At 48.8% G+C, this 24,921-nt stretch overlaps 1 protein-coding gene across 1 annotated transcript; it reads right to left on the bottom strand.

The window, feature by feature from the left end:
* Positions 1–1,830: 1,830 nt before the first annotated feature.
* SPTY2D1 (SPT2 chromatin protein domain containing 1) lies at positions 1,831–24,835 on the bottom strand. Its single transcript, XM_078856954.1, has 6 exons — positions 24,633–24,835; positions 19,342–19,456; positions 16,590–18,233; positions 15,124–15,286; positions 6,918–6,995; positions 1,831–6,195 (listed from the first exon to the last, which is right to left on the bottom strand). The coding sequence occupies exons 1-6, from the start codon at positions 24,690–24,692 to the stop codon at positions 6,090–6,092; spliced, it is 2,166 nt and encodes a 721-aa protein (XP_078713080.1). The 5' UTR covers positions 24,693–24,835; the 3' UTR covers positions 1,831–6,089.
* Between the last annotated feature and the right edge of the window lie 86 nt (positions 24,836–24,921).

Genomic DNA, 24,921 nt, shown 5'->3' with positions numbered 1-24,921 from the left:
TGTAGTCACTTTAAGATGTTTCTTGTTCATGTTTTTGTTTCGTTGCGGTTGCACCCGAGTCAAGAGCCGCATGGCTCACAGAGTTATACCTAATAAATGAAACTGAAAAAAAATTCTACTGAAAAAAAATGAAACTGCTGTGTGTGAAGCGATTTGTCTGGTCACAGTTGCCATCCCAAAGCACGACCGTGGGTACACGTGTATTACTGGTAGAAACCACCTGGTTCCACCAGCGCACAGGGGATTATTGTGTCCGTCCGTCCGTCGTGCATCTAAAAATGGGAGGGGTGGGGCTGGGTGGAGAGGGGAGGGTGAGGAGGGGCTGGGTGGGGAGGGTCTGGCTGGGGAGGGAAGGGGCTGGGTGGGGGTGGGAGGGGTGGGGCTGGGTGGGGAGGGGCTGGTCACCCCGTGGTGCCTTTATAAAACTCAACGTTTAACCTACTCACGCCGGCTTGTGCCCGCCCTCACAGTCGGCCATATTTGCGGAATACACCACGCCGCCGTTGACCCTGGCCATTGACCGAGCAACCCAACGTTCCTACCAGCTCCTTCCGCAGTAATGTGTTATGCTGTTGATATTATACTGTTGGTGGACGACCGTGGGTAATAAAAACAAGCGAATAAACAGAAGCGCTCGTATTTACCCACCCAAAACTAAACAAAAAACCCATTCAGGTCCGAAAGCAGTGATTTTCTTTTAGAACTCTTTGGCGGATGGATTTAAACGGTAATTTTGTTTGGGCGGTGAAACATCCCTTTCTGTGTTAATCAGTTTATTTACATGTGAATATATTTAGCCTACAAAACGTGATTTGTATTCAGTGATGGGTTTCATTACCTGCCTTTCATGTTTATGCAATCACACACGAACGCGACCCTAAAGTACGTAATGAGCACGAATGTGCACGTGCTGCATCAACCTATGCACGAAGGGGCGTAATTATTGCATTGGCCGAGGCATTTTCAGTGACAGTTGGCAGAAAATGCCGTTTCCACCGATGTCTGGGCATGATGAAATGTTCAAATCGATACTTTGGCATCTGCCAACTTGGCCATTGCACAACGAAAGTTGACAAACGGCAAATTCCACGTGAATCAGCATTCATACATTTCAAATTGTCATAGATCAAAGTTCCTGTGTTTTTCACTTTAATTCACCAAATAAATCTGTACAAAAAATGTTACGGACTTTGTTTTCAGCGTAATACTGGTATTTCTAATACAAACGCTAAGTCTAACCGTATTTAGTTTCAATGTATAGAACACTTTCGTAATTTCAACGTATCGGGAATTTGAACAGCCTAGGCTAGACACGCATTCCCTACAGATTGAACTGCACCTGCTCGGACAAACCACAAATCATGCGGAATGTCATGTTTAAAGCCTGGTGTCTGAATCTATGCTGGACGTCTTTCCCACCGTACGGAATCAACCGTGCAAACCAGAAGTGCGAAACTCGCGCTCATGGTAGAAATTTGACATTCAGATTAAATTGGCTAGGCTTTTCAGAGAAAAACAGCTGTTGACTTCCATCAGCGGTTTTCAACGACCTGAAGAGAGGTGTGTTATGAAGGGCCATTTCCCGAAACGTTACCGATTGTTTTTTTTCAGGCAGTGTTATTGACGAATGTGTTTAGTTTGTGTATGTTAATTGTGCTTGTTCACCACTGGCAACGCAGCAGCATCATCACCAAATAATTTGTCTAATTCAAAAGGTTGATGACCGAGTGGTATGGAGAAAACCAATGTGGTGAAACGGCATCATGCATGAAAGCTCTTTCCCGACAAACCACACAGACTGCAAGCACACACAGGCACAAAACATGCTCAATTGTACTGTACAATAGATTTACTCTTTCGTTTTACGATAAAATAAATAAATGTCGCGGCATATGCATTTATGTCAAGCAGCATAGCATTGCAAGCATTGCACCCACTCACCCCAACACAATGTCACTTTTTGGATGGGGACGCGACTGGCTGGCAGATTATTTCCAATCATCACAGAACAAAGCACATCGCATTGCATCATCTTAAGTCAAAGACTCAACGCATCTGCCTGCTCAACTAAGCATAGGGTAGTGCTCATCTCCACTCGGGGGCTCGGAGACATTGGTGGAAATTCCACAGTGCCAGGATGGGGGCCCACTCTCTTCCTTGGATGACCACTCTTGACTTTCATACAAATGTTTTCAGCCCCAAAGAGATGATTATGAGGCAAGCACAAACCAGGACATGAACTTGCGCTTTTGAATAAACCACGACGCACGGCACCAACCAGTCACTTAATGCTACTTTGTAAATCACTTAACTCTGTTTCAAGTAAACATAATCACTCAACTCTTATTTTTGTAAAGTAGAATCTTAAATAAAATAAGTTTCCCTTTCTAGGTACGTGAATACAGCGAATGACTGCAGTCTTTGGTGTCGGAGGGGGAAATCCGGCCAGATCCACCAATTCGTATCAATTGAGAACAATCTTCAGCTCGTTTACCTTCCTTATCTCACGACTCCAGAACTTTGTCCAAGTTGCTACCGCGTTGAAGCCTGATGGCCACGATAATACAGCCATGAATGGCAAAAGTGCCAGCAGCACCACATCCAACACCAGCAACTATGGCAACACAGTATGGCACTGGCATGTTATGCCAAGAGTTGTGTTTAGCCAGTGAAAAGTGTTAGTTGCAAATTGGGTTTAAGGAATAATTCGTTTACAGAGCATACAGCCTCTATCATGTGACTTGCCTGTGTGTAAGTTGTCAACCTAGTTGCCCAGTTGGGGAAACGGTTCAATACAATTGGTACCGAGTTGAGCAACTAAAACTTGTAAAGCCAAAACTGGCTTAGCAACAATTGCTGGTGACGATTGCCCTCTGGGTCGCCCAAATTCATCGTGGCCTTCAGGAATCACACGCGGCTCCAAACTACTTCCCATCATCAAGACGCTTCCTATTTACATCAGCTTGACAAGATCATTGCATTGTATAGGTTCCATAACACAACAGAAAGGGGGTGGGGGGACACACATTATTTTGTAACAGTTTTAATTATGTTTGAAGGCCACACGGAGTTTTTCAAGACTCCGTTTTGAGAGGGTCTCAATTTGAGATGATTTGGCCAATTCCTTTTTTGAGAAATTCTACTTCCAGTAGGAAAAAAACCCCCCAGAAAAAGCAGTGCATGGAGAAACCCGACACATAGAAAGGGAAAACACAGAACCCCTAAGAAACAAACTTGCTGTACTGCCCTTTAAAAACAAGCTAGTCTCGCTATATATGTATACTATACGGTAGCAAGGCAGGTCAGTCGCTGTCACGCCTATGCAGTTCTACTGAAATTAAGACAATATCGAGATGCCCTGTGTACACAACAGCTCCTGCTAAAGACATCCAGAGCTTTGGCTTTAGGCGATAGCGGGGTAAATAATAGCAAAACCTACACAGAAACAGAGCTTTAGGCACTTGGTCGATCATCTTATGCAGCAGTAGTCTCCACTTGTAGAGACTGGTCCACGTGTTGATATTAATAACATTATGGTTGAGTGATTATCATTAAGTCCACAGCTCGGTTGCTACCGTCGGAATTGCGCAGCACTGTGTCTTACCATTTCAAGTGCAGATGACGCAATAAAGCAGAGACCTTGACAGCAGCCATCAGATAAGCACATTACTTAAATTCTAATTCGATAACTCACCCATAGTCAAGGTCTTATTCCATCGGGAAGTGAAGTTACAGGAAACGACAAAGGAAATTGTCATCACATCGTTCACTGCCCAATAACAGTCTAGGCTAGAAACAGCACTTCCTACGGAAATGAGAGCACATCGCTAGTTCAAAGCAATGACAATTCTTGTTTCGGGAAAGAAAAATCACCGCATGTAAGTTTGAGTTAGTGCCACAAACTCCAAGGCTCTGCTCTCTCTCATAGCTCCACTGACTGGAACGTAACGAATAAAAAACTCCTCAAACCAAATGGCATGATGAATGCGATCCAATAATCAACTATTTTGTCCCATTTCTTGTCGTTTTTCAGTGTCCCGTTTGTAAAATTAGCCGAAACGTTCATGATGCATATCCTTGGCAAGAATCGTAATATTACTACTTTCATGTTTTGTAAGAGAAACCGTTACGTGCCCAGACTGACACGAAGTTGGGCTCGGGCAATCCGTGTTGCCAGGCACCACAAACCATCCGTCGCTATCACAATGTCAGCAAAGCAAGTTCACACACAGACACACACGGGTGTCATGCTTATTCCACTGACGTTTTCACCACTTAATCAGTTTGATACAAACTGGAACTATTTGGAACAGGTGATGATTAAGGTACTTGTACACAGATGAATCACACATTGACCTCATCAAAGGATAAACCAGACTTCACAGTAACATCCATGGACTAAAGAAAACATTTCTACCACTTAGAAGTACTGAAACTTCACTCCCAATCTCTTTACATGGCCAGTAAAAGAGAATAAATAAAAACATATTCACTGGCCAACACATCTCAGTATAATATACGTTACAGACCTTCATAACACAACTACATTTTCCACTTTCAATGAAATATCTGATCTGGGTCCGAGTCGTGCTGATGCGTGATTGCATTACTCAGTGTTACATGGGAATTCATGTAACCGATGCCACTGCCATTAGAATTAATTAAAATGACTAAATAATGGAATCTTGATTAACTGTACTGAGGGTGCTTGAGGAACAAGATGTAGTTGAAGTGTGCCAGGACACGCAGGGATGGTATCTGGCTTAGCGAGCATTCTTTATTTCAAAATTAGCTATGAGCAATTTGAATTAAAAACCATTTGTTCGCAAAACGAGCAAAATGTGCGCTTATCAAGTGAGAGACCAATCGATAAATATGCGTCCCATGGCGGCAGGGGGCGCACGCACCGTGGCCCGCAGCTATTTGTTTACCAGCTGGGCTGTGTGTTCCTTGTGTTCCGTGTCGGGGAGAGGGGGCCTCGTGGTGGTTATGTAATGGGTGGATGGCGGGAGAGGAGTGGTGGTGTAACGGTTAGCACGCCGACGCTACAAACCCAGCGAGCAGTTTGACTCGCGCTGACGGCCAACACCAGTGACCATTAGTTGAACTGGTCCTGGGCCTCCCTTAGGTCGATTCAACCTCAAATGAGTACCTGATAGTGTGTAAACATCGCCACGAGGGAGACAAAGGTGAGTGGGAGTGGTGCTGGCCACCCACCCCAATTTTCGCGGAAGGTATCTCGCTCGTTAAGCAAGACACGCTTGTATTGCTCTGTATTTGATGACATTTGTCCAAATATTTCAATGAGTCTCAGTATTATTTTTTAGGAGGGTATGGCATTGGGTCGTTTGGCCAATTCCATGAATGAACGTTTGGCATGTGGGAGGAAACCAGAATACCTGGGAGAAAATCCACAAAGCATATGAGGGGGAGAGACTAAGCACTGCCATCTCCTAGCCCCCACGCAGCCCCACAATCTACATACAACACGTGGCAGGCCAACCCTACTTACACGAAAGATTGGGTGAATTTAGGGTTATTTTGTTTGCAGGAAAAAAATAGGAACATATATTGAGCTCACTGACTAATGTAGTCTTAGATTTGTTTGAGTCTCTGTTAATTCTAGGTCGAATTTCTTTGCGCAGGAAAGCCTCTCCAAGTTAAGAATTTTTCAGGGAGATCCTATTTGGGCATCTGGTATGAAACTAGACTTACTGGGAAAAAAACAGGTGCATGAGAGAATACAACTCCCCTACTGTAAAGAGCGCCAACTAGAAACTATTCCAGTTTCATTCGAGTGGGACCACAACTCCCTGCCAGGCAAGGGGGCATCCTTGTGCGTAACGTTATCAGGACTCACCGACCCACAAAACTCAACCAACACGTCACTGGCTTCGACAAAGGTGAGCTTCGCCATACATCGCATCACGCTGCACTGTCTGCATAGAAGGTTCACGCCACACGTCCGTCCAAAGCCTGAGAACACCACAGCGCCTGGCAAACCTCTTGACGATTTTGCAGGTACCGTGTTTTGCATGGAAGGGCAGTGTTTGCATTTGGGCTTTTGTTTAGAAAACTTCTCGTGTCCTTCATTTTAACTTTTTGTTCTTCATATCTTTAAGCATTTTCCTCCTCTTCTCTTCCTCCTCCTCCTTCTTGATATCTTCCTGATCTTCCATGACTCCCAGCCTCAAGCTACATACACGTAGAGCGGGGGGGGGGGAGAACAGCATTCGTCGGCATGCCACCATGGGGAAGCAATAATTTGTTTGCGATTCCCAGCACTTAACATTCAGTGTCATCTAGTAAGATAATAGTAATACAGGTATAATAACAATATGCGGTCATAATTGTGGATGAATTAGAAATTTTTGATTTTACCTAAAAGGTTGATAGTTTACAAGTTTAAATCCGAGTCTAGGCCAAATCTGCCTATCTTCCCCTACAGGTTTAATAAAATAACCACCAGATTGTGAGAAGACAGAGGTCCCCCAACAGAGAGATTGGTTCCCACCAGGGAATAATGTGGAATTTCCAACACTGGTTAATGGCTAGAAATTGCCCCAAGCACTGCCATAATGATCATTTGCACAGGGAGGCACTAACTTTAAATTCAATGCCCTTAGGCAACCCACTGCTGGATGAAGACCTCCACACACCATGTCAGTCATGGGGGTTGTTTGACCCAACTTCATATCATTGGACAGTGCAGGTTGAAGGTGGGGGTGTACAGGACCGGTTCAAATATCACTCGCCACTGATATTAACTGCAGCAGGGAATTGAACTCAGGCTTCATGGCGCGGTTGCCAACCACTGCGCCACCGCTCCACCCAACTCTGGCTCTACGTGGCGCTACGATTTCCCCCGGCCTCCACCTATATGGCAATAAGCCTCCTGTGTGGGGGGTTGTGGGTACCTTCTCGCCTCCTCCTTCTGCTGTTCTCTCCAGCTCGTCTCCATGGAACGCAGTACGGAGTCGCTCTCGTACTTGTACCTTCACAGCAAGCGGGAAAGAGAGACAGGAAATAAACCCAGACAGCTTAAAAACTAAACTAGAAACTCATTTTTATTTTATCAGGTAAGGCCCATTGAGCTATATGGCCACAAATGATAGCGCAACGAAGTGGCTCATCACGTGGAAATGTATAGTGGCCAAATACTCTAAAGGCATGTTGATTCTAAATGTGGAGGGAAAAACGGGAGGGACCAGGAGAAAAACCCATGCAACCACAGGGAAAACACGCAAACTCCAAATATACAACAGGTGTCAGGGGGCGGGATCAATCTCACGACCTCCTGCACACCAGGCAAGGGAGTTAACATCTTGCCAACGAGAACCACTGGGTGTCAATACAGCTCACAGATAGTCTGTTCTCCTATAAAGCGGTGGTTGCGTTCCTGAACAAGACCAAGCTCTGGAAAAATAGCATTATAGTAATATAGGGTAAAGCATAGTCCGCGATAACACATGAGATGCATATGTAATATCTTAAATACGGCGGGAGACGAGTTGACGGGGCAGCACTTGTTTATTAACACTAACACAACAGTAACAGATACAGCCGAGATACAGCCTACGCTACGCGTGCCTAACTCGGCTACGCTCTCAGGCCCTCCGGCTACGTGCTTCCTAGGGGAGGCTATCTGACCCGTCCTAGCCAGGGTACGGGTCTCGACCCCTGGGTCACACAGCTCGGCCCTTATAAGGGCGTCAGGCCGTGATCCCCAAGGTCTTGCCACTGAGCCGCACAGAGTCCCGGCCCTTACAAGGGCAGCGGGGCTAGGGGTCTCAGGGCCCTATCTCTTGCTCCGTCTTCTTTCTTCACTGGTTGACGACTCCCCGAGCGCTGCTGCGCATCGCCTTACATAGCCCTCCGCGCCAGGGGGCGGGGCCTATGCGGACCGCGATGTGGACACCTGCCTGCGGACCGTGATGTAGCCACCCACTACGCGCTGTCTCACGATCCTCCCCCCCAGCACGTACCACGTCTACATCACCCCCTTCCACATAGCTCGCAGCCGGCTCGGCTGCAAAAAAAAACTCTCCGCGTGTGCGCCCCGTAACACCAAAACTAACAATCACAACCCAACCACAACGAGAACCCCGCGAACCCCGCAATAAATAACCGAACCCTTAACTGTAATAACAAGAATATATGTACACACCGACGAGTAAAACCAATAAATTATATACAAGAACGACCTGTACAGCGTCCCCTCGACCCCTGCTCGCCCCTTGACACGGAACATTAGAACGGACGGAAGGGGAACGCTGTGACGAGGTGACCCGGCGGGACTGCCTCCCCCCCCCCCCAGTCAGGAAAAGCGGCGCGAGTTAGCACGGGTCCTTCTGGCCGGCCCGTTGTACGGCACAGGACGTGTTTGACCGTCAGGCGGCTCCGGCAGTCCAGGAAGGCACGGAGCAGGCTTCGGAGATCCGCGCGTGCCTCGGGGATCCGGTTGCCGACGGTCAGCAGCCGTCAGTTCCGAGACACCTGGGAGCGGATCAGGTGGAGACATGTGAGGATCAGGCGGTGACATTTCCCTCCCCGAATCAACGGCCACATCACATGCTCGGTCATTACGACATGAAGGAAGGCCATGTGGCGCCGCGAAAGGTTTCAGCCGGGAGGGGTGAACGTACCAACGGCGTTTTCCCCACTTTATCTGAATGCACTGGGGTCGTGCAACACGCACGACTTCAACGGGTCCCCGCCATGGCCTCAGCAGTTTCGGGGACGTAGCCAACGGCGCATGCGGGCAGTGCAGCCAGGCCCTATCGCCCGGTTTCCATTCGTGCATGTACACCCTCCGTGCACGCAACCGCTCGTTAGCAATCTGGCGAGACCTCGAATTCAGCCTCGCAGCTTCCCGCGCCTCGGCTAGCTGAGCAGTGTTAAATTTGATATGGTCGGCCAATTTAGATTTAGCACGGGGTTCGGAAATCCCCAGCTGGGCATCCATGGGCGGATCGGCCTCCCGACCGTACATAAGATAAAATGGGGAAAACCCTGTCGCCGCGTGGGGGGCCATCCTGTACGCGGCGAGGACACCAGGGACCTGCAAGTCCCAATCAACCTGAGCCTCGCACACCTGTTGGCATAACATGGATGTAATCGTTCTGTGGAGCCGCTCCACCATCCCATCAGTCTGTGGGTGGTACGGAGAGGTACGCACTTTTTTGGTACCCAAAAGATCGCACACCTCTCGTAACAAAACGCCCGAAAAATTCTTTCCCTGGTCAGTCAGCAAGCGTTCGGGGGCACCCTTGTCCAAGACATAGCCCTGGACAAAGGCGTCCGCCACGGCCGCCGCCGACTGGTTGGCGAGCGGCCACGCCATGGGCCATCGAGTGAAGTATTCCACGCCAACCAGCAGGTACTTGTTACCCCGAGGCGTTACCGGAAAGGGCTCCAAGATATCCAGTGCAACGAGTTCGTTTATGTGCGAGACTTGAATAGACTGTAGCGGTGGATTGGCCGCAATGGGCGGCGATTTTCGTTGGGTGCACCCCACACTCCCCTTGAGTATGTTCGCCACATCACTCCCCATACCCGGCCAATAGTAGTCCCGCTGGAGCAGGGCAAGCGTTTGATGAACTCCCAAATGCAAGAGCCGTTCGTGAGCGGCCAGAACGACCCTACCCCGCATAGCAGACGGCACGACAAGCGCATGTCGCCGGGACATACCGTCCCACCTCATAAAGAGGCCCTGTTTGACCATCCAGGAGCAGACCCCCTTTTCCCCTCCCTCGGGACCCTTTGCCTTACGACGCAATGTGAAAAGGGAGCTGTCGGCCATTTGGAGTCGGCCCCACTCAATAAGAGGCAATGCGAGTAACGAGTCCCCGCCCGTCGGAGCAGCGGGAATGTCGACCCGTGGCGCGTCGGCGGCGGCGAACAAAATTCCCGTGGGGACGGCGACAGGGGGTTTACAACGCGCCGATCCCAGAAGACATGCACATTCCGAGCGAGGCGACAACCGCGACAGGGCATCAGCGTTGGTGTGGCGCAATCCCTTACGGTAAGTGGTCATGAATTGGTAGTCCTGGAGGACCTCCAACCACCGTGACAACTGACCCGAGGGTTGGGCAACACGCAACGCGTATTGCAGCGCCGCGTAGTCCGTACGGACAGTAAAATGACGGCTGTAGAGATACGGTCTGAATTGCTGGATAAAAAAGACGATAGCTAGTAACTCGCGACGGGTCACACAGTAGCGCTGTTCCGCCGGCGATAAAACCCTGCTACTGTAGGCGACCACACGTTCGACTCCCCCGATCACCTGTGAGAGCACCCCCCCAATACCCGTGTTACTGGCATCCGTGTCAAGCAGGAATGATTTGGTGAAATCAGGGTAACACAAGGGTGGAGCACTCACCAAGGCATCCCGAAGGGAGCAAAACGCGGCCTCCTCCTCCGGCCCCCAGCGAAACTTCACCCCTTTCGCTGTCAAAGCATGCAGGGGTTTGGCTATGGTGGCAAAGTGCTCAACGAAGCAGCGGTAGTAGGAGGCAAATCCAATGAAACTGCGGACCTCAGTAACTGAAGTGGGCGTCGGCCATGAACTGACAGAGTGTCTTAGCGGGATCGGTGGAGATCCCCGAGCGGCCCACAATGTGCCCCAAGTACCGTACCGATTCCCGAAGTAGGTGGCATTTTCCCAGTTTAAACTTTAATTTAGCAGATCGCATTCTGAGGAACACCCCCCTCAAGCGTTGGAGGTGCTCCTCGAAAGTTCGACTGAAAACGATGAGGTCATTAAGGTAAATCAAGCAGGTATCCCATTGGAGGCCCGACAAAACCAATTCCATTAGCCTCTGGAACGTCGCGGGAGCGGAATGAAGTCCCATGGGCAACCGATTAAACTGAAATAGGCCTACCGGTGTTCGGAAGGCGGTCCTTTGGTTTCGACTCCTCATCGAGGGGCAATTGCCAGAATCCCGATAGCAGGTCTAACGTCGAAAAAAAACGTGCCCCCGCTAAAGCATCCAGGGATTCGTCCATTCTGGGGAGCGGATACGCGTCAGCCACCGAGATCTTATTAAGGCGGCGGAAATCAACACAAAACCGCAAGGATCCGTCGTGTTTCTTAACAAGCACGATGGGAGCTCCCCATGGACTGGATGAGGGCGAAATGATGTCGGCGGACAGCATGTCAGTAACAGCCGATTGCACATGTTCCTTCTCGGCTGGGCTTAACCGGAAAGGATTTTGCCGAATTGGGGCCGCATCACCCGTCTCAATGTGGTGGCGTAACAGGTCAGTGCACCCAATATCATATTTATGTTTGCTGAACACGTCAGAAAATTCGAGTAGCAGGGCGCGCAGCGCCCCCAATTGCACACTGGACAGGTTTCTGGAGCCAGCACACAATGAGTCCAACCACTGTTGATCTTCCCCCGATTGAAGATGCGGACCCGGAGTGGAATCAACGTGCGCAATGAGCTGCTCATCCACGGGCACCGGCGCCGCGTGAGCAAGCACGGTGCCCTGTGGAATGACGGCTGGCCGCGACCCCGCGTTCAAAACCATGACGAATGGGTCCCTGTCCGCCCATACCATCGTCTGAGCCACCGCCAAGTCCAAACCCCCAACAGCTTTGTTCGACGGACCCAACAGCACGCCCTGCCCCGCCGTATCCACCCCCAAGGGTTTCCGTAACCGAAGGGGTACCAGCATCTGCGATCCCGGGGGTACGCGCACTGTCTGGGTTTCCAGCGCTTGGACCGTCGCACAAACCGTGCGTAGTTTGGTAGGGGTCGATAAAAATGTTATACGGCGACCCGATGGGAGCTCGATACACCCTTGATTGACGAGAATTTTAATCGGCATTTTAGCCAAAAAGTCTGTGCCCAATAAACATAGAACCGCCAGGGAAGAAGAGACAAAAACAGGTCCCGCCAATTTAATATCCCCGATGCAAATGGTCGCCCGAATCTGCCCGACAATACCCAAGGAGCCCCCGTTCGCCGCATAACATGGCACGTCTACCGGGAGCAGGGGTCGACATTGGACGGGGAGAATGTTATAAATAAGGTCTGAAATGATAGTTGCCGACGCGCCCGTGTCAACCAGCACCCGGACCTCAACTCCGTCTATAAACCCCGTAACTAAGGACGACCCGGCCGACGCAGCCACTACCCTGTGGGCCAGCTCGGATCATTGGGCCGCTCCCAGCCCCTGTACGAACCCCCCTCGCCGAACTGAACCCGCGGCCCCCATGCGTGTTCCCTCCGCCGCGAAGCGGCGACCCATGTGCGACGTGTATGTGGACCGAGCATGTGTAGTGCCGCAACTTACCGGGGGTAGCTGGGATGACTTTGGGCCTTGGTCGTCGTCCAGACGAGGTCCCGTGGCGCGCTGACGCGGAGCCCGGCACCCGGATGCAACGTGGCCGCGAAGGCCGCAGTTGTAACACATGACGAGAGACGTCGCAGGTTTCGGTTGCTCCAGCTTGCGGCCCGATCGCAGGGGCGAACGACCTCCAGACCCCCGGTCTCACCGTGGCGAAGGCCTCTTCCCGAGGTAGAACGACTTGGGGGTCGCCGTCTGCCGAGGTAGGTGTTGAAACCGCGGCTGATGCACAGACGACCGTCCGCTTCCGTTTCAGGACCTCGTGTGCATGGATACTCGTAGCAACCCGCAAGGAACAAATGTCTACCTCGTCCACCACGTTGATAGGGACCCCCAGGTCCTGCGCCAACGCCAGCAGTTGTTCCGTCACCATCGCGTCCTTCCCCTCCTCATCCATGCGGGGAAAGGCGGCGTCCGCGAGGGCAAGCAGCGCTGTGCGGTAGGCGAGTGGAGTTTCCGTGTCACCTTTCCGTCGATCGTAGAATTGGTGGCGGCAGGCCGAGGGTGGCCCATAGACCCTGGCCATGAGGCGTAGCGCGGCTTGGAGTGTGGAGCGGCCCGATCTTGGGGTGGATCTGAAGGCGGCGAGTGCGTCGTCGTCCAGCGTCGCTGGTAACGCACGTAGCGCCGTTGCATCAGACCACCCTGACATTTCCTGATGGGCGAGGAATCTCCGCTGGAAGGCTCCCCAGTCACCCCCTCAGCTTTGAAGGCCGTCAACGCAGGAAGTCGTTGTTGAAACACCTGGTCGTCTTCCGATAGATGACTTTCCCGCGCTGCGCCGTCGCTGTGAGAAATGGCGGCCCCATCTATGGGTTGTTCGTGGCGACTTTTGGCGCGCGCCGATGACGCGGGCGGCGAAGAGTGGAGTTCCTCGGTCACATGGTGGTCGCGGTTCCCGCCAATCGACGGACGATCCGTAAAAATGCCGCCATTTTCAATATTCGAGGCGCGAAGCGTAGTTTGGCGGGAATCTTCGGCGTGCGGCGCGGTGCTGGAGCGAGCCCGCGCCCGGTCTTGCTCCTCCACGCTCGCCATCGTCCTTCCTCCTCCAGATGCCGTGATTTCCGCCAAAATGGAAGCCGCGGCGAGTAGCAGCTCCGCCAGGCGAGAGTGCGCATCCTGGAGTCCGGTGTCGGACCCGAGTGGAGCGTCGGGCGTCCCCGAAAGGTGCTGCGGTGTCGGCAGCTCCTCCTCCTCTCCTCCCGAAGCTTGCTGGCCCGGCACTTCGTGGTCGTCTTCCCGGTCTCGCTCGTGAGTACGATTAGTCTTCCTAGTATCCATATTTTGAAGACAGTTTCACTTCTGACACCAGTTGTAATATCTTACATACGGCGGGAGACGAGTTGACGGGGCAGCACTTGTTTATTAACACTAACACAACAGTAACAGATACAGCCGAGATACAGCCTACGCTACGCGTGCCTAACTCGGCTACGCTCTCAGGCCCTCCGGCTACGTGCTTCCTAGGGGAGGCTATCTGACCCGTCCTAGCCAGGGTACGGGTCTCGACCCCTGGGTCACACAGCTCGGCCCTTATAAGGGCGTCAGGCCGTGATCCCCAAGGTCTTGCCACTGAGCCGCACAGAGTCCCGGCCCTTACAAGGGCAGCGGGGCTAGGGGTCTCAGGGCCCTATCTCTTGCTCCGTCTTCTTTCTTCACTGGTTGACGACTCCCCGAGCGCTGCTGCGCATCGCCTTACATAGCCCTCCGCGCCAGGGGGCGGGGCCTATGCGGACCGCGATGTGGACACCTGCCTGCGGACCGTGATGTAGCCACCCACTACGCGCTGTCTCACGATCCTCCCCCCCAGCACGTACCACCTCTACACATATATAGGCTGAACAAAGACTGAGGCGCGTCGGTAGCAACCAGCAGTATCCCGCCTTGTGTGATGCTGCTTATTCCTACTCTCACGACGTAATTCTGTTCACTCAATCGCGTTATATCCAATTCGCATTCGTGTTATAAAAAGATATGTTCCCTAATACATTCATCACAGTATATCTAATTTGCGTTATGAAAACACACATAATAAAACGGATTGAAAAGACAAATGCTTACACACACGGACATGCATACAAACTCCACTTATTTCAGGGTAAACAGGGGGCATGGGTACCCCAGTGACAAATATCTGGGGTCCCAACTGGGGAATCACTCATTTATTCAGGTGTGACCACGAATAACCCCAGATATTGAGCAGAATTTCCCAAACTCTGTTTATCCGTGGGGCTCCGGCCCACCTGTGACAAGTGACACAAAACGTTACCAAATGACACGTGGCCAGCAGGTAAAGGCGTTCTATGATGAAGTTTAAATCATCAGCCCATCATGTTAGGGGTCTCTCCTAACATGACATGCAAGCAAAGCTCTTTTCCCCCAAAGCCTCAGAAGCAAATTGCCCCAACTGCAGCAGCAATTGCATTGCATAGAGCCAGCACCACACACCCTTCCGTCTCCCAGTTGCTGGTGTAAACACTACAACAGGTACTAATTTGAGGCTCAGTCAACCTCGAGGGGGCCCAGGACAGGTTCAGATATTTGTCATCACGACACGACCACTCCCAACATACAAATATACAAAACCACACGCATACATACAAACACACAAAATAAGCATGCACAAACAAGGGTTTTCATGATCTGAAAAAAACTGCAATATATCGCCTGACATAAGCACCACAAAAATCTTATGGTATGTATTGCAAATAATCGTTACATCATAGCAGTTGGCTTTTTTCTTAAGCGTGTGCGTACACCTACTTTCTGCGGTCATAGCCAAAGATCTCCTTGATATGTCGCGAGATGTCGTCCTGAGGCACGTCTTCGTCGTCGATGAAGTCGTCCATCTCCGAGTCATATTCCTCCTCCTCCTCGTCATCCTCAATCCGCCGCCGATGAGGGGGTGCCATCCCAGGAGGGGGCCCTAATGAAATACATTCACACACGCTTGTGGTCAAATCACCAGGAATAAACTAAAAACTAATTTAACTTTTTATTTTAAAAGGTAAGGCGCCACTGAGCTATATAGCTCTTTTTTCAGAAGCGAACTGGCCACAAATAATAACTCAACAAAGTGGCTTATTACGTGCAAATGTATAACAGCCAAATGCTCTAAAACGTGGAGGGAAAAACTGGAGCATCCGGAGATAAAACCACGCGAAGACGGGGAGAGAGACACCGCAAACTCTAAATATACAGGCATCAAGGGTTGGGATCGAACCCACGACCTCCTGTATACCAGCCGAGGTAGTTTATATCTCACCACTTCATCAGATTATGAAATCTAAGCAAACTTGAGCCTGGATAGCGCTTGGATCTGCTACTGCCATGCACAAAACAGGTGTTATAGACTGCTGCGGGCCTACGTGGGTGGCACTGAACCAAAACAATGGAGTACTGCACTGTGCTCTCCACTCTCACCAATCCACACCGACCAGCAAACGAACATGTGTTTACTACCACAATCGACATGGAATGAGTATTTAAATCCACTGCTGGATGAGGATTCCCCACACCATGACTCACTAGTTACAGCGCCTGATTGACGATCTCAAGGTTACGAGTTCCAATTTTGTCTAACCTATTATCCTCATGATGTTAATACAAATGTGTATCGCTTTGTCAGAAGTAGTTTCCAATCAGATATACTGGCTCTGCCATAGGAAGGTGGGATATATACTACTGGGTCAGGGCCACCAAAAGAGGTCAAAAACACCCCATGCGCACACTATTTTTCACGAGGGTCTTGAATTTCCATTTTCATGTTTGGATAATGCTCTTTTATGAGTCCTTCGCATGGGGAGAAAAGCATTTTCCTCCAGGGTATCCAGAGCAGACCAACTCTGGAATAAGTGGGAACACTTTAAGGGTCTAAACAAATTAGTTCAAAGTTTATCAGCTGACTCCTGGCCATCAGGCATTACTAAACCTGCTGGCCCAGCAAATCAAAAATCGACAACCTATGAATCAGAGATGGGAAAAGCCATTTAAATTACATACTGGAATAATATAGAGTAGACAAATGATCCATCATCCATATTCAGTATAATTTAAATACAAACGGCCAATTACTTTGAGGTGTGAAATGTAATTAACAATTACAAAGGAAATGAAATTACACATTTAAATTACATCACTTACACTGCTCATCTCTGCCATCAACCCTTGAATCCACAGCTCAGCCTCTTAACACGTAACTAGCATAACAATCTTGCTGGGGAGCTCACCTCGATAGGCCATGGGTGGTCCAGGCTTTCTGCCCATGGGCCCTCCTGGCGGTGGCCCTCTCGAGGGCATGGTCGCGCCTTGCTGTGGCCCCCGCGAGAGGCTCCGGCCCGCCAGCGCGGCCGCTCTCTCCTGCTGCTTCTGCGCCAAGTCTCTGGTGGACACGGTCTCCGACACCACGGTGCACCGTGGCTGGCTCCCTACAACTCCTCCCGAGCCCTCGTGGGGCCCAGATAGCCGCACTCCCAGCCTGGGTCCAGTATCGAACCTCCGTGGCTCTGCCTGCTTTGGTGCCTGAGCCGGACCGGCTGCTTTTCTGGGTCCCTGGGCAGGCCTCGGTAGTCCCTGGGAAGGCCTCGGTAGTCCTTGGGAAGGCCTCGCTGGTCCCTGGGCAGGCCTCGGTGGTCCCTGGCTGGACCCCGGTTGTCCATGGCTGGATCCCGGCTTTATTCCCTGGCGCTCAACACTCGGTCTTGCTGACGAATTGCTGATGGGCTTACTGCTGCCATGGGGAGGTTTACTCGAAATTCTGGGTAGTTGTTGGGTCTTGGAACGTGGTTCCTGATCAATGCTCTGCTTGGACAGACCTAAAATCCCGCTCTCTTTGTCTGGTGTCTGCTTCACAATCACAGGTTTGCTGGACCCTTTAAGGCTTGCTGATGATGCCAACGATGGTGACGATGATGACGAGGGCCGGCTCACCTTGGCACCAGCAGATGATGAGCCATTAAGTCTTACCGGCAGGGCAGCCTTACCCTCTGGTGCAGGTTTCCCTGCAGAGGCATGCCCCCGGCTGCCCTCTTTGCCACTGCTGTCCCTGCTGTCCCTATCATCCCTGCCATTCCTGTCGTCCCTGGTGTCCCTACCGTCCCTACCATTCTTGATGTCCCTACCGTTCCTACCATCCCTGGTGTCCCTACCATCCCTGGTGTCCCTACCATCCCTGGTGTCCCTACCATCCCTGGTGTCCCTACCATCCCTGCCGTCCCTGCCATCCCTGCCATCCCTGCCGTCCCTGCCGTCCCTGCTGTCCTCTTTGGTTTCTTTCTTGTCACTAGGCTGTCCCTTTTCCCTCTTTTTGAGGACAGTATCCAGGTACTCCCGCTGCCGGACCTCCAGCTGTGTGAGTCCGTTGATATCGACCTCCTTCTTGACAGGCGGCGCCTTCGGTACAAGCGGCACGGGCTCATGCTGCTTCTTCTCCGCCAACTTCAGAAGCTCCATGAAGCTCAGCGATGGCGCCGCCTTAGACTGTGCCTTTGCCACCTTTTTCGTCTTATCCCTGGACGTTTCCACACCCCCCGGAACCCGCTCCTGGCTCCGTGCTGGTGCGCCGGAGTCATATCGCGGTCGTTTGGCAGGAATGGAGGTGGTGGCCGATTCCTGCACCGAGTGCTTGATAAGCACGTTGCGTCTGTCGCCGTCACTCGAGTCGCTAGCGCAGTGCTTTTCGTGATCTTTGTTCTTCTGGTGCTGCTCCCCTTCCCGCTGCTGTCGAGTGGGCTTTTCTTTCTCGATGACGGGGATGCCATTGTAGCCATGGAAGTTGTCCTTGGTTCGTGATGCCATCGCCCGGGCCTTGCGCGTGGTATTAAGCTCGCTGCGCTTAGCCAGCAGCTCCGCCTTACGCTTCTCATCCTCCACGGCTGGGCGCACAAACGAGTTAGTTCCATGGCAGCATTAATATAAATAACACAATATATATAAAACTTATTTACACAGGATAACCAAGATTATTATAAAAACTTTTTACATGGAAATGCACTATGTTAGTGTGGCACCATCTGCTTTGCTTTGGGTTATTTTTTTACTTAGTGTTATGTTGATTTAGGAAGCTAACCAGAATTTTAACCTGGATAGTGCATGGATGTATGCCCACCGAGAATAAAGCAGGTGTTATAGGCTGCTGCGTGGATACAATGTAGGCCAAAAGCAGAGCAGTAAAATCCATTGTTATACTATACTATGCTCCTCATCTTTTGGCCAGTGTGGTCAAGTATAGTGAAACAACTCCCATGGCCCACACGGGGTGGGAAGACATTCATCCAGCAGTGGATTGTCAAGAGAACTAATCCTTTATACATTCTGCACTAAACTGTACTGGGAACTTCCATATAATTTGATATGGTTGAAGTGCATTCATCGGAATTGTAAGATTACGTGTTCAAATACCAGTCAGGTATCTGACCCAGCCCCTTCACCCCTCGGAGGTGATTCAAATGAGGACCACTTTGTGAAAATGCAATCGTGGTAGACTGACTTTTTGGTCTGCACTGCAAGACAGCTGTCATTTCCGTGTACTCTCAACAATCTTAAATATATTAAAGGGTCAATGCAAACAAAGGCTACCTACACCTACCTTACAAACATAACTTTCATAACGTAAGAATGCAGTGTTTGATTTGTTTTAAAAAAACATAATAATGTATTGCATCATGCATAATTAATAGAGTGAAAATGGCCTCCCCATTTAATTGTGCACGAGTGGTCCCCTCACTTCCATTGGTGAGCCTGAGTTGGCTATAGGAATTCCACAATCTCATGGCAAAAGCCAGTCTATCCATGACAACCACTGTTGGCTTCTCACAAAGAAACTAATTTAATTGATCCTGCAAAGAGTAAGGGATGGAGTCAACCCCTGACCAGCATTGTAACTCATACCCTTCCAAATCGTGAGTCACATGCTCCAACCTTGGTGCCATCTACTGGAAAATGTACCCATGTATTTCAGTAACCATTGTCTCGTACACTCACCTTTTTTACGTTCGTCCTCCTCTCTTCGACGGAGGAAGGCCTGCACAGCTGCAGACTGCACCCCCTTCACTTTGGGGTCTCTCTTTGGGGGGCCCACAGCCAGGCTATACCTCTTCTTCTCACACAAACAAACAAACACACACAGATGCCATGTTTAGTTTCATACAGTGTAGGGGGGGGTGCTTGAGGAGAGCACCTACTAAGATTGCACAAGCTTGCAATCCAACAGTTTGGAGATAAGCGTCGGCCGCCGATAATGCACACTTGTGAAACTCTCAAACCATGTTGAATGGGAATGTGGCCAGGCAATGATAGTACAGCAAGTCCGTTCGTGAACCTGTCTGTAGGAAGCTTTGTAAATTACATGTTTATTGTTTTTATTGTAAGGCTGAAATGGCACACAAGAGGGAAATGTGGCCAGCATGTTTATCTTCCCAGTGCCAATGTTCACATATAACATCAGATACTTAATGAAGGCTGAAATGTCTTATGGGAGGCCCAGGTTAAAATTGTATACCGCCGATGCTGGAATCGTGGCCAAGATTTGTACCCGGGACAACTTGATGTTGGTATGGCGTCTTAACCACGAGACCCCACTAGCCATGAATACAATTACCTCTTTGCATGCACATGTTCCTCAGACTGCTAGAACACTATTGGAGGCAATGCATCACAATGTGATTCTATAGAGGCAATAAATACATTTATAGATACCTCAAAAATATGCTCAACAAATGTTGGAAAAACAAAAACTGTGAAAGGAGACTCCGTAATTTTGTATAAGGAAAGCTATCTTCGTACAAAAGCACTAAATATAGATATTGGTCACAGCAATAGGAATTTTAAAAAAACAGGAGGCAAGCCCTGGTCAATGCTTATTTTAGCAAAACGTTTTTTGCAACCGATTATGCAACGCTCAAAGCATCCAAGGCATGCTAATCCTTCTTGTCATTCAAGTAGGTGCAGCTGCTGCAGTTTGGCAATGCCCCACTTAACATGTAAACGACCCATTTTTCATTTTTAAACTACTTTACACGAGACAAAGGATAGCCACAGCCTAATCTATGTTGTCAGAACAGATAACTACATAAAGACACCATAGCAGAATAATGAAAACACAGGTAATAGTATTGACATCCGTTGATAACGGTATAATAGGATTAGATGAGTGTAACTTCATTCTTTGGTTATTTCGGTAAAGTCACGTAGATAGAAAAATTATAAAATGATAAAAAATCACGACGTTTCGATCGCAACACAAGCAATCGTCCTCAGGTGAACAAATACAGCAGGCGGACTGCTGAGGTAGGAATACAGTAAAACCTTGGATTGCGAGTAACTTGGTCTGCCAATGTTTTGCAAGACGAGCAAAATTTTTTAATAAATATTAATTTGATAAACGAGCGAGGTGTTGAAATACGAGTTGAACGTGTATACGCTTTGTCTGCCGAGCGTCACGTGATCACAACTGATATGCGAGTGCTTTGATATACGAGTGCTTTGGATTACATACACGTTTCCGGAGCGAATTATGCTCGCAATCCACGGTTTTACTGTATAGCGAGAGCTACTGCAGCCCAAGGCAGAGCCACTGCAGCTTAGTGAGAATTGTATTTTATTATGTTTTATTTTTATTATTTCCCTTCTACATGACTTTACCGAAAGAACCAAGAAGATGAATCCCTGCAGTCACGAAAGCTTTAAATCGAAAGCATTAAATAATTCTTATTGTATTACAGATCAGCAGATCAAAGTGTTACAGTAGTAATTGAAGATAAAGCCCATATTTTGGGTTGTCACTCACGCTTCAGTTAACTATATGGTTGAGTAATGGGGTTAGGTTAGTTAAGACTAAATGTTGGACTAATGAACAATAGGTTACATTTTGAGTGAAGGATTAAGGTTAAGATTTGTAAGCTCGGGAAGATGTTACATCTGTGGCATTCCACTGGCTCATTTTGGTCAAGAGACGTCAAATAACAAATCTTTGATTATTGCGTGGATGTTTCCGCTTGTGCTGTGTAGCTCTCTGATGCGTGTACAGTGGTCCCTCGGTTAACCATATTAATTGGTTCCATGAAAACCATCGTTAATTAAAATTAATGTTCATCGAATGTAGGAAATACATGTTAAAGGCTTAATTTGTTCCAACACGATCGGAAGCAGACCTTTTTCACCCTAAAAACAAAGTTTATCAAACTTAAATACGTAATTTTAATAAATAAACGTTATTAGAACATGAAAGCATTATTTTTAATAGAAACATGGATAAATAATGCATAAACGGAGCGTACAAATGTGCATAAATAGAGCACAAATTAAAAATGTTTTACCTTAGGCTAAGAAGATGGGATGGCTTAAGGGGTAAATGGAGAAGTTTAAAAGCGAGCCAGTTGCTCTCAAACCGCTTATAGAAGGGCGTCGATGATTGCTGAGTCCACTTAGGAGCGCTCCGATTGGTCGAAAACATATCGTTAACCGAAAAGGTATCATTAATAGAAACAATGGGACCCAATAAGATGCGGATCGTTAACCGAAATATCATAAATCGATGGCATCATAAACCAAGGGACCACTGTACAATCCGAATATACATTGAGATGTTCCATAACATTTGAAAATCCCTACAGTGCAATTTTCAGCACACGTGGCACCGCAGGAGCAGCTTGCCATTGTAGCGTCTGTTGCAAATGTCCAAACCAAATGCTAATGGGGGAACAATCTGCTGGCAAATGCAGTGGGGGGAAAAAAATCACTTCATGTTGTCACCTTTTTCGGGGCCAATTTCTAATACAGAAAGCAGAACTGCTTCCGTGTTTTTGTTGAAATGCACAGAAAAACTAAATTGTACGTAACGGTGATTAAGATCAGACTGACATTAAGGCAGGAAGTCTTCCTCTTATAATGTGCTCAATATTCCAAGCGTGTTTCTAGAAATTAATCACAAGCTTTGCAAAATTACGTGGCGAGGAGAAAGGGGTGGTCTAGTGATAGAATTAAATGTACTTTTAATAAAATTAACAAACATCCCCAGACACCCGAACAGTATTGGAGCCTCGGTATAAATTCGACGCATATATCGTATTTTTTTGGCAAAGTACATGCCAGATAAGTGATCTGTTCATGACTGCCACCCTTTCACACAAGTACACAGGTTGGAGCCATTAACAGCCCTTAATATTGACTTTTAAGCGAGTTTATCTTAAAAGAAATGCATACAGCAATAGTAAGCTGCCTCGAGTGCCACGTCCACTAAAAAATGCTCCATAGAGAATGTTTTTTTTACTTGACGGAAGGTATGATACGTTTTATTGCTTTTTGACTGACATCAACCAGTGTAAACCACACATAATAAAAAGCAAATGTCACAAACCTAGAAATGTAACTCTTTATGCCAACCCTGCTTATGTGGACAGATCGCTAAAATGGACAATGGCCAATAGATAATACTAGTGACGGAATGCCGACCAAAGGAACAGAATACCTGATATGATCATGGTGGAAACGCAGCCATGCAGACAGATTCATGTGCAGGAGTGAGATGGACTGGCATCACGGCCTCATGAGGGATGATTATGGCATGGAAAGGTTTCATCCAGCAGTAATAAGAACAGAGCTTATGGCGACTAAGTGGGCAAACCATACATCCATGACCTCCTGAGGACAATAACTGCGTGGTCCATGCCGACAGCCCACTGTTTCCTGGGTCATAGCCGAAACTTCAGTAGAATTTGGCCATGGGGTGGTGGTTCATAATGAAATGGACATAGCGAGACATCCTGCTGAGTAATGGGAGGGACTGTAGTAGGTAGAACAGCAAGTTGCTTTTTGTTAAACTGGCTATTTACTTAGCAGTTTCAGTGTTCTCGCCTGTAGGGTTTCTCATAGTTTCCTTCCACTCGTAAAAAAAAAGTATTTAGCGGAAAAGGCGACAAAAATTCCTCCGGTCCATCGTATCATGGCGCTGCAGTGATGTTAGTTGATGTGGAATGACATCACTACCATATGTTTCATTACGTGATTCAGGGCGTGATCGCAATTGAAAAGTTTTTGTTCTTTTCAACGAAGCTTAATACCGATGTCTGCAGCCAGCGAAGCATTTTAAAAAATAAGAAAAATAATCTGATTTAATGAGGCTTGTGTTCCCGCGCGTTATCCAAAAGGACACGTGAAACAATTTGCTGTACTGTAACTCCACTGCTGGATGAGGGCCTCACCCCACGCGGTGTTGGTCACGGGCAGGGGTCGGTAAGCAAAATAACCAGAGAAGTCATTTCCTTTTGAATTCGTTAAAAAAAATGAAAATTTCAAGAGCCGCAATTAATGTGAACACGAGACGGTCCACCCAGGTCTAAGTTGCGCTCTTTTGGTGATCGTGCTTTTGTTAGCGTGGCACCCAAACTATGTAACGCCTTTCCACTTGAAATCAGGCAGAGTAGGGAGATGTATGCCTGCTTTGAAAACCCCATCTCTTTAAACTGAGCCTTCCCTCTTTAGTTTGGTCGGTTGCCCTGGTTCTGTTTAGTTTCCTGCTTTTCATGCATTGCGCATTCGGATCATTGGATGGAATGCGCATTATACATTGGAATTGTTAATAAATAACCTCACGAAGTAATCCTTAAACAGCCGCATGCTGCTCCGGAGCCGTCGGCTGCCGACCCCTGGTCATGGGGGTGGTTGAACCGTATTCAACCACGCTGGTCAGTCTCAATTAAAGGTAAAGTCCATCTATCACTCGCCACTGAGGTTTGCCGTGGACGGTAAATTAACTCGGGCGGATGTTCATAGCGCGGTGCCACCAACCACGACGCCACCGTGTCTATACTATTTGATTTCACCAGGTAAGGCCCACTGAGTTATATATATTTTTTTCAGAAGCGACCTGGCCATAAAGACATCTCAACCGAGTGGCTTATCATATGGAAATGTATAGCAGGCAAATACTCGGAACGCACGTTTTTAAAATGTGGAGTAAAAAACTGGAGTATCCGCAGAAAAATCCACGCCAACACCAGTCGAGGTATTTAACATATCGCCACCGTGGCACCCTAAAAAGGCATTAAAATTTAAATAAAATTTAAGTTTTTTTGCTGACTTGGGCGCTTCAAAAACTATAACATTTCTCAGTCTAACGCGGGTAAGAGCCACAAAAACCGACGTTGAACCACGAGGCCTGGTTCGGGCGGTCGTACCCCGCGCCTTGCCCGAAACCTCCGCAGGATCTGGTGCGAGGCGAGCGGCAGGGGGAGTTGGGGACGACGGGGACAACGCGGGTCCCCTTAACAACATACCTCGGTGCGGACGGACTCTTTGTTTTTAGAGGCTTCCGAAATCAGTCTGTTGAAGTCCATCTTGTCGACGCTATCCCGCGTCGCGTGCTCTTGGTGTCGTTATTGGTGGTGTCTAACAAGCGACGCGAAAGCGAGGACCTTTAAACCGCACAGCAATGGCAGCCGCCGCCGCCGGCTGGGTGGGGAGAATGACGCCTTCTCGTCGCGATGACGCTTTGCCCCGATGACGTCAATCGCCGCGTGACGTCATCGTGCAGTTACGTTTTCGTCGCGTGACGTCATCGCGCAG

Source organism: Lampetra fluviatilis, chromosome 5, assembly GCF_964198595.1.
Source record: "Lampetra fluviatilis chromosome 5, kcLamFluv1.1, whole genome shotgun sequence".
Taxonomy (NCBI): Eukaryota; Metazoa; Chordata; class Hyperoartia; order Petromyzontiformes; family Petromyzontidae; genus Lampetra; species Lampetra fluviatilis.
Note: the sequence above shows the minus strand (reverse complement) of the source record. Positions and strands in the feature narration are given on the sequence as shown.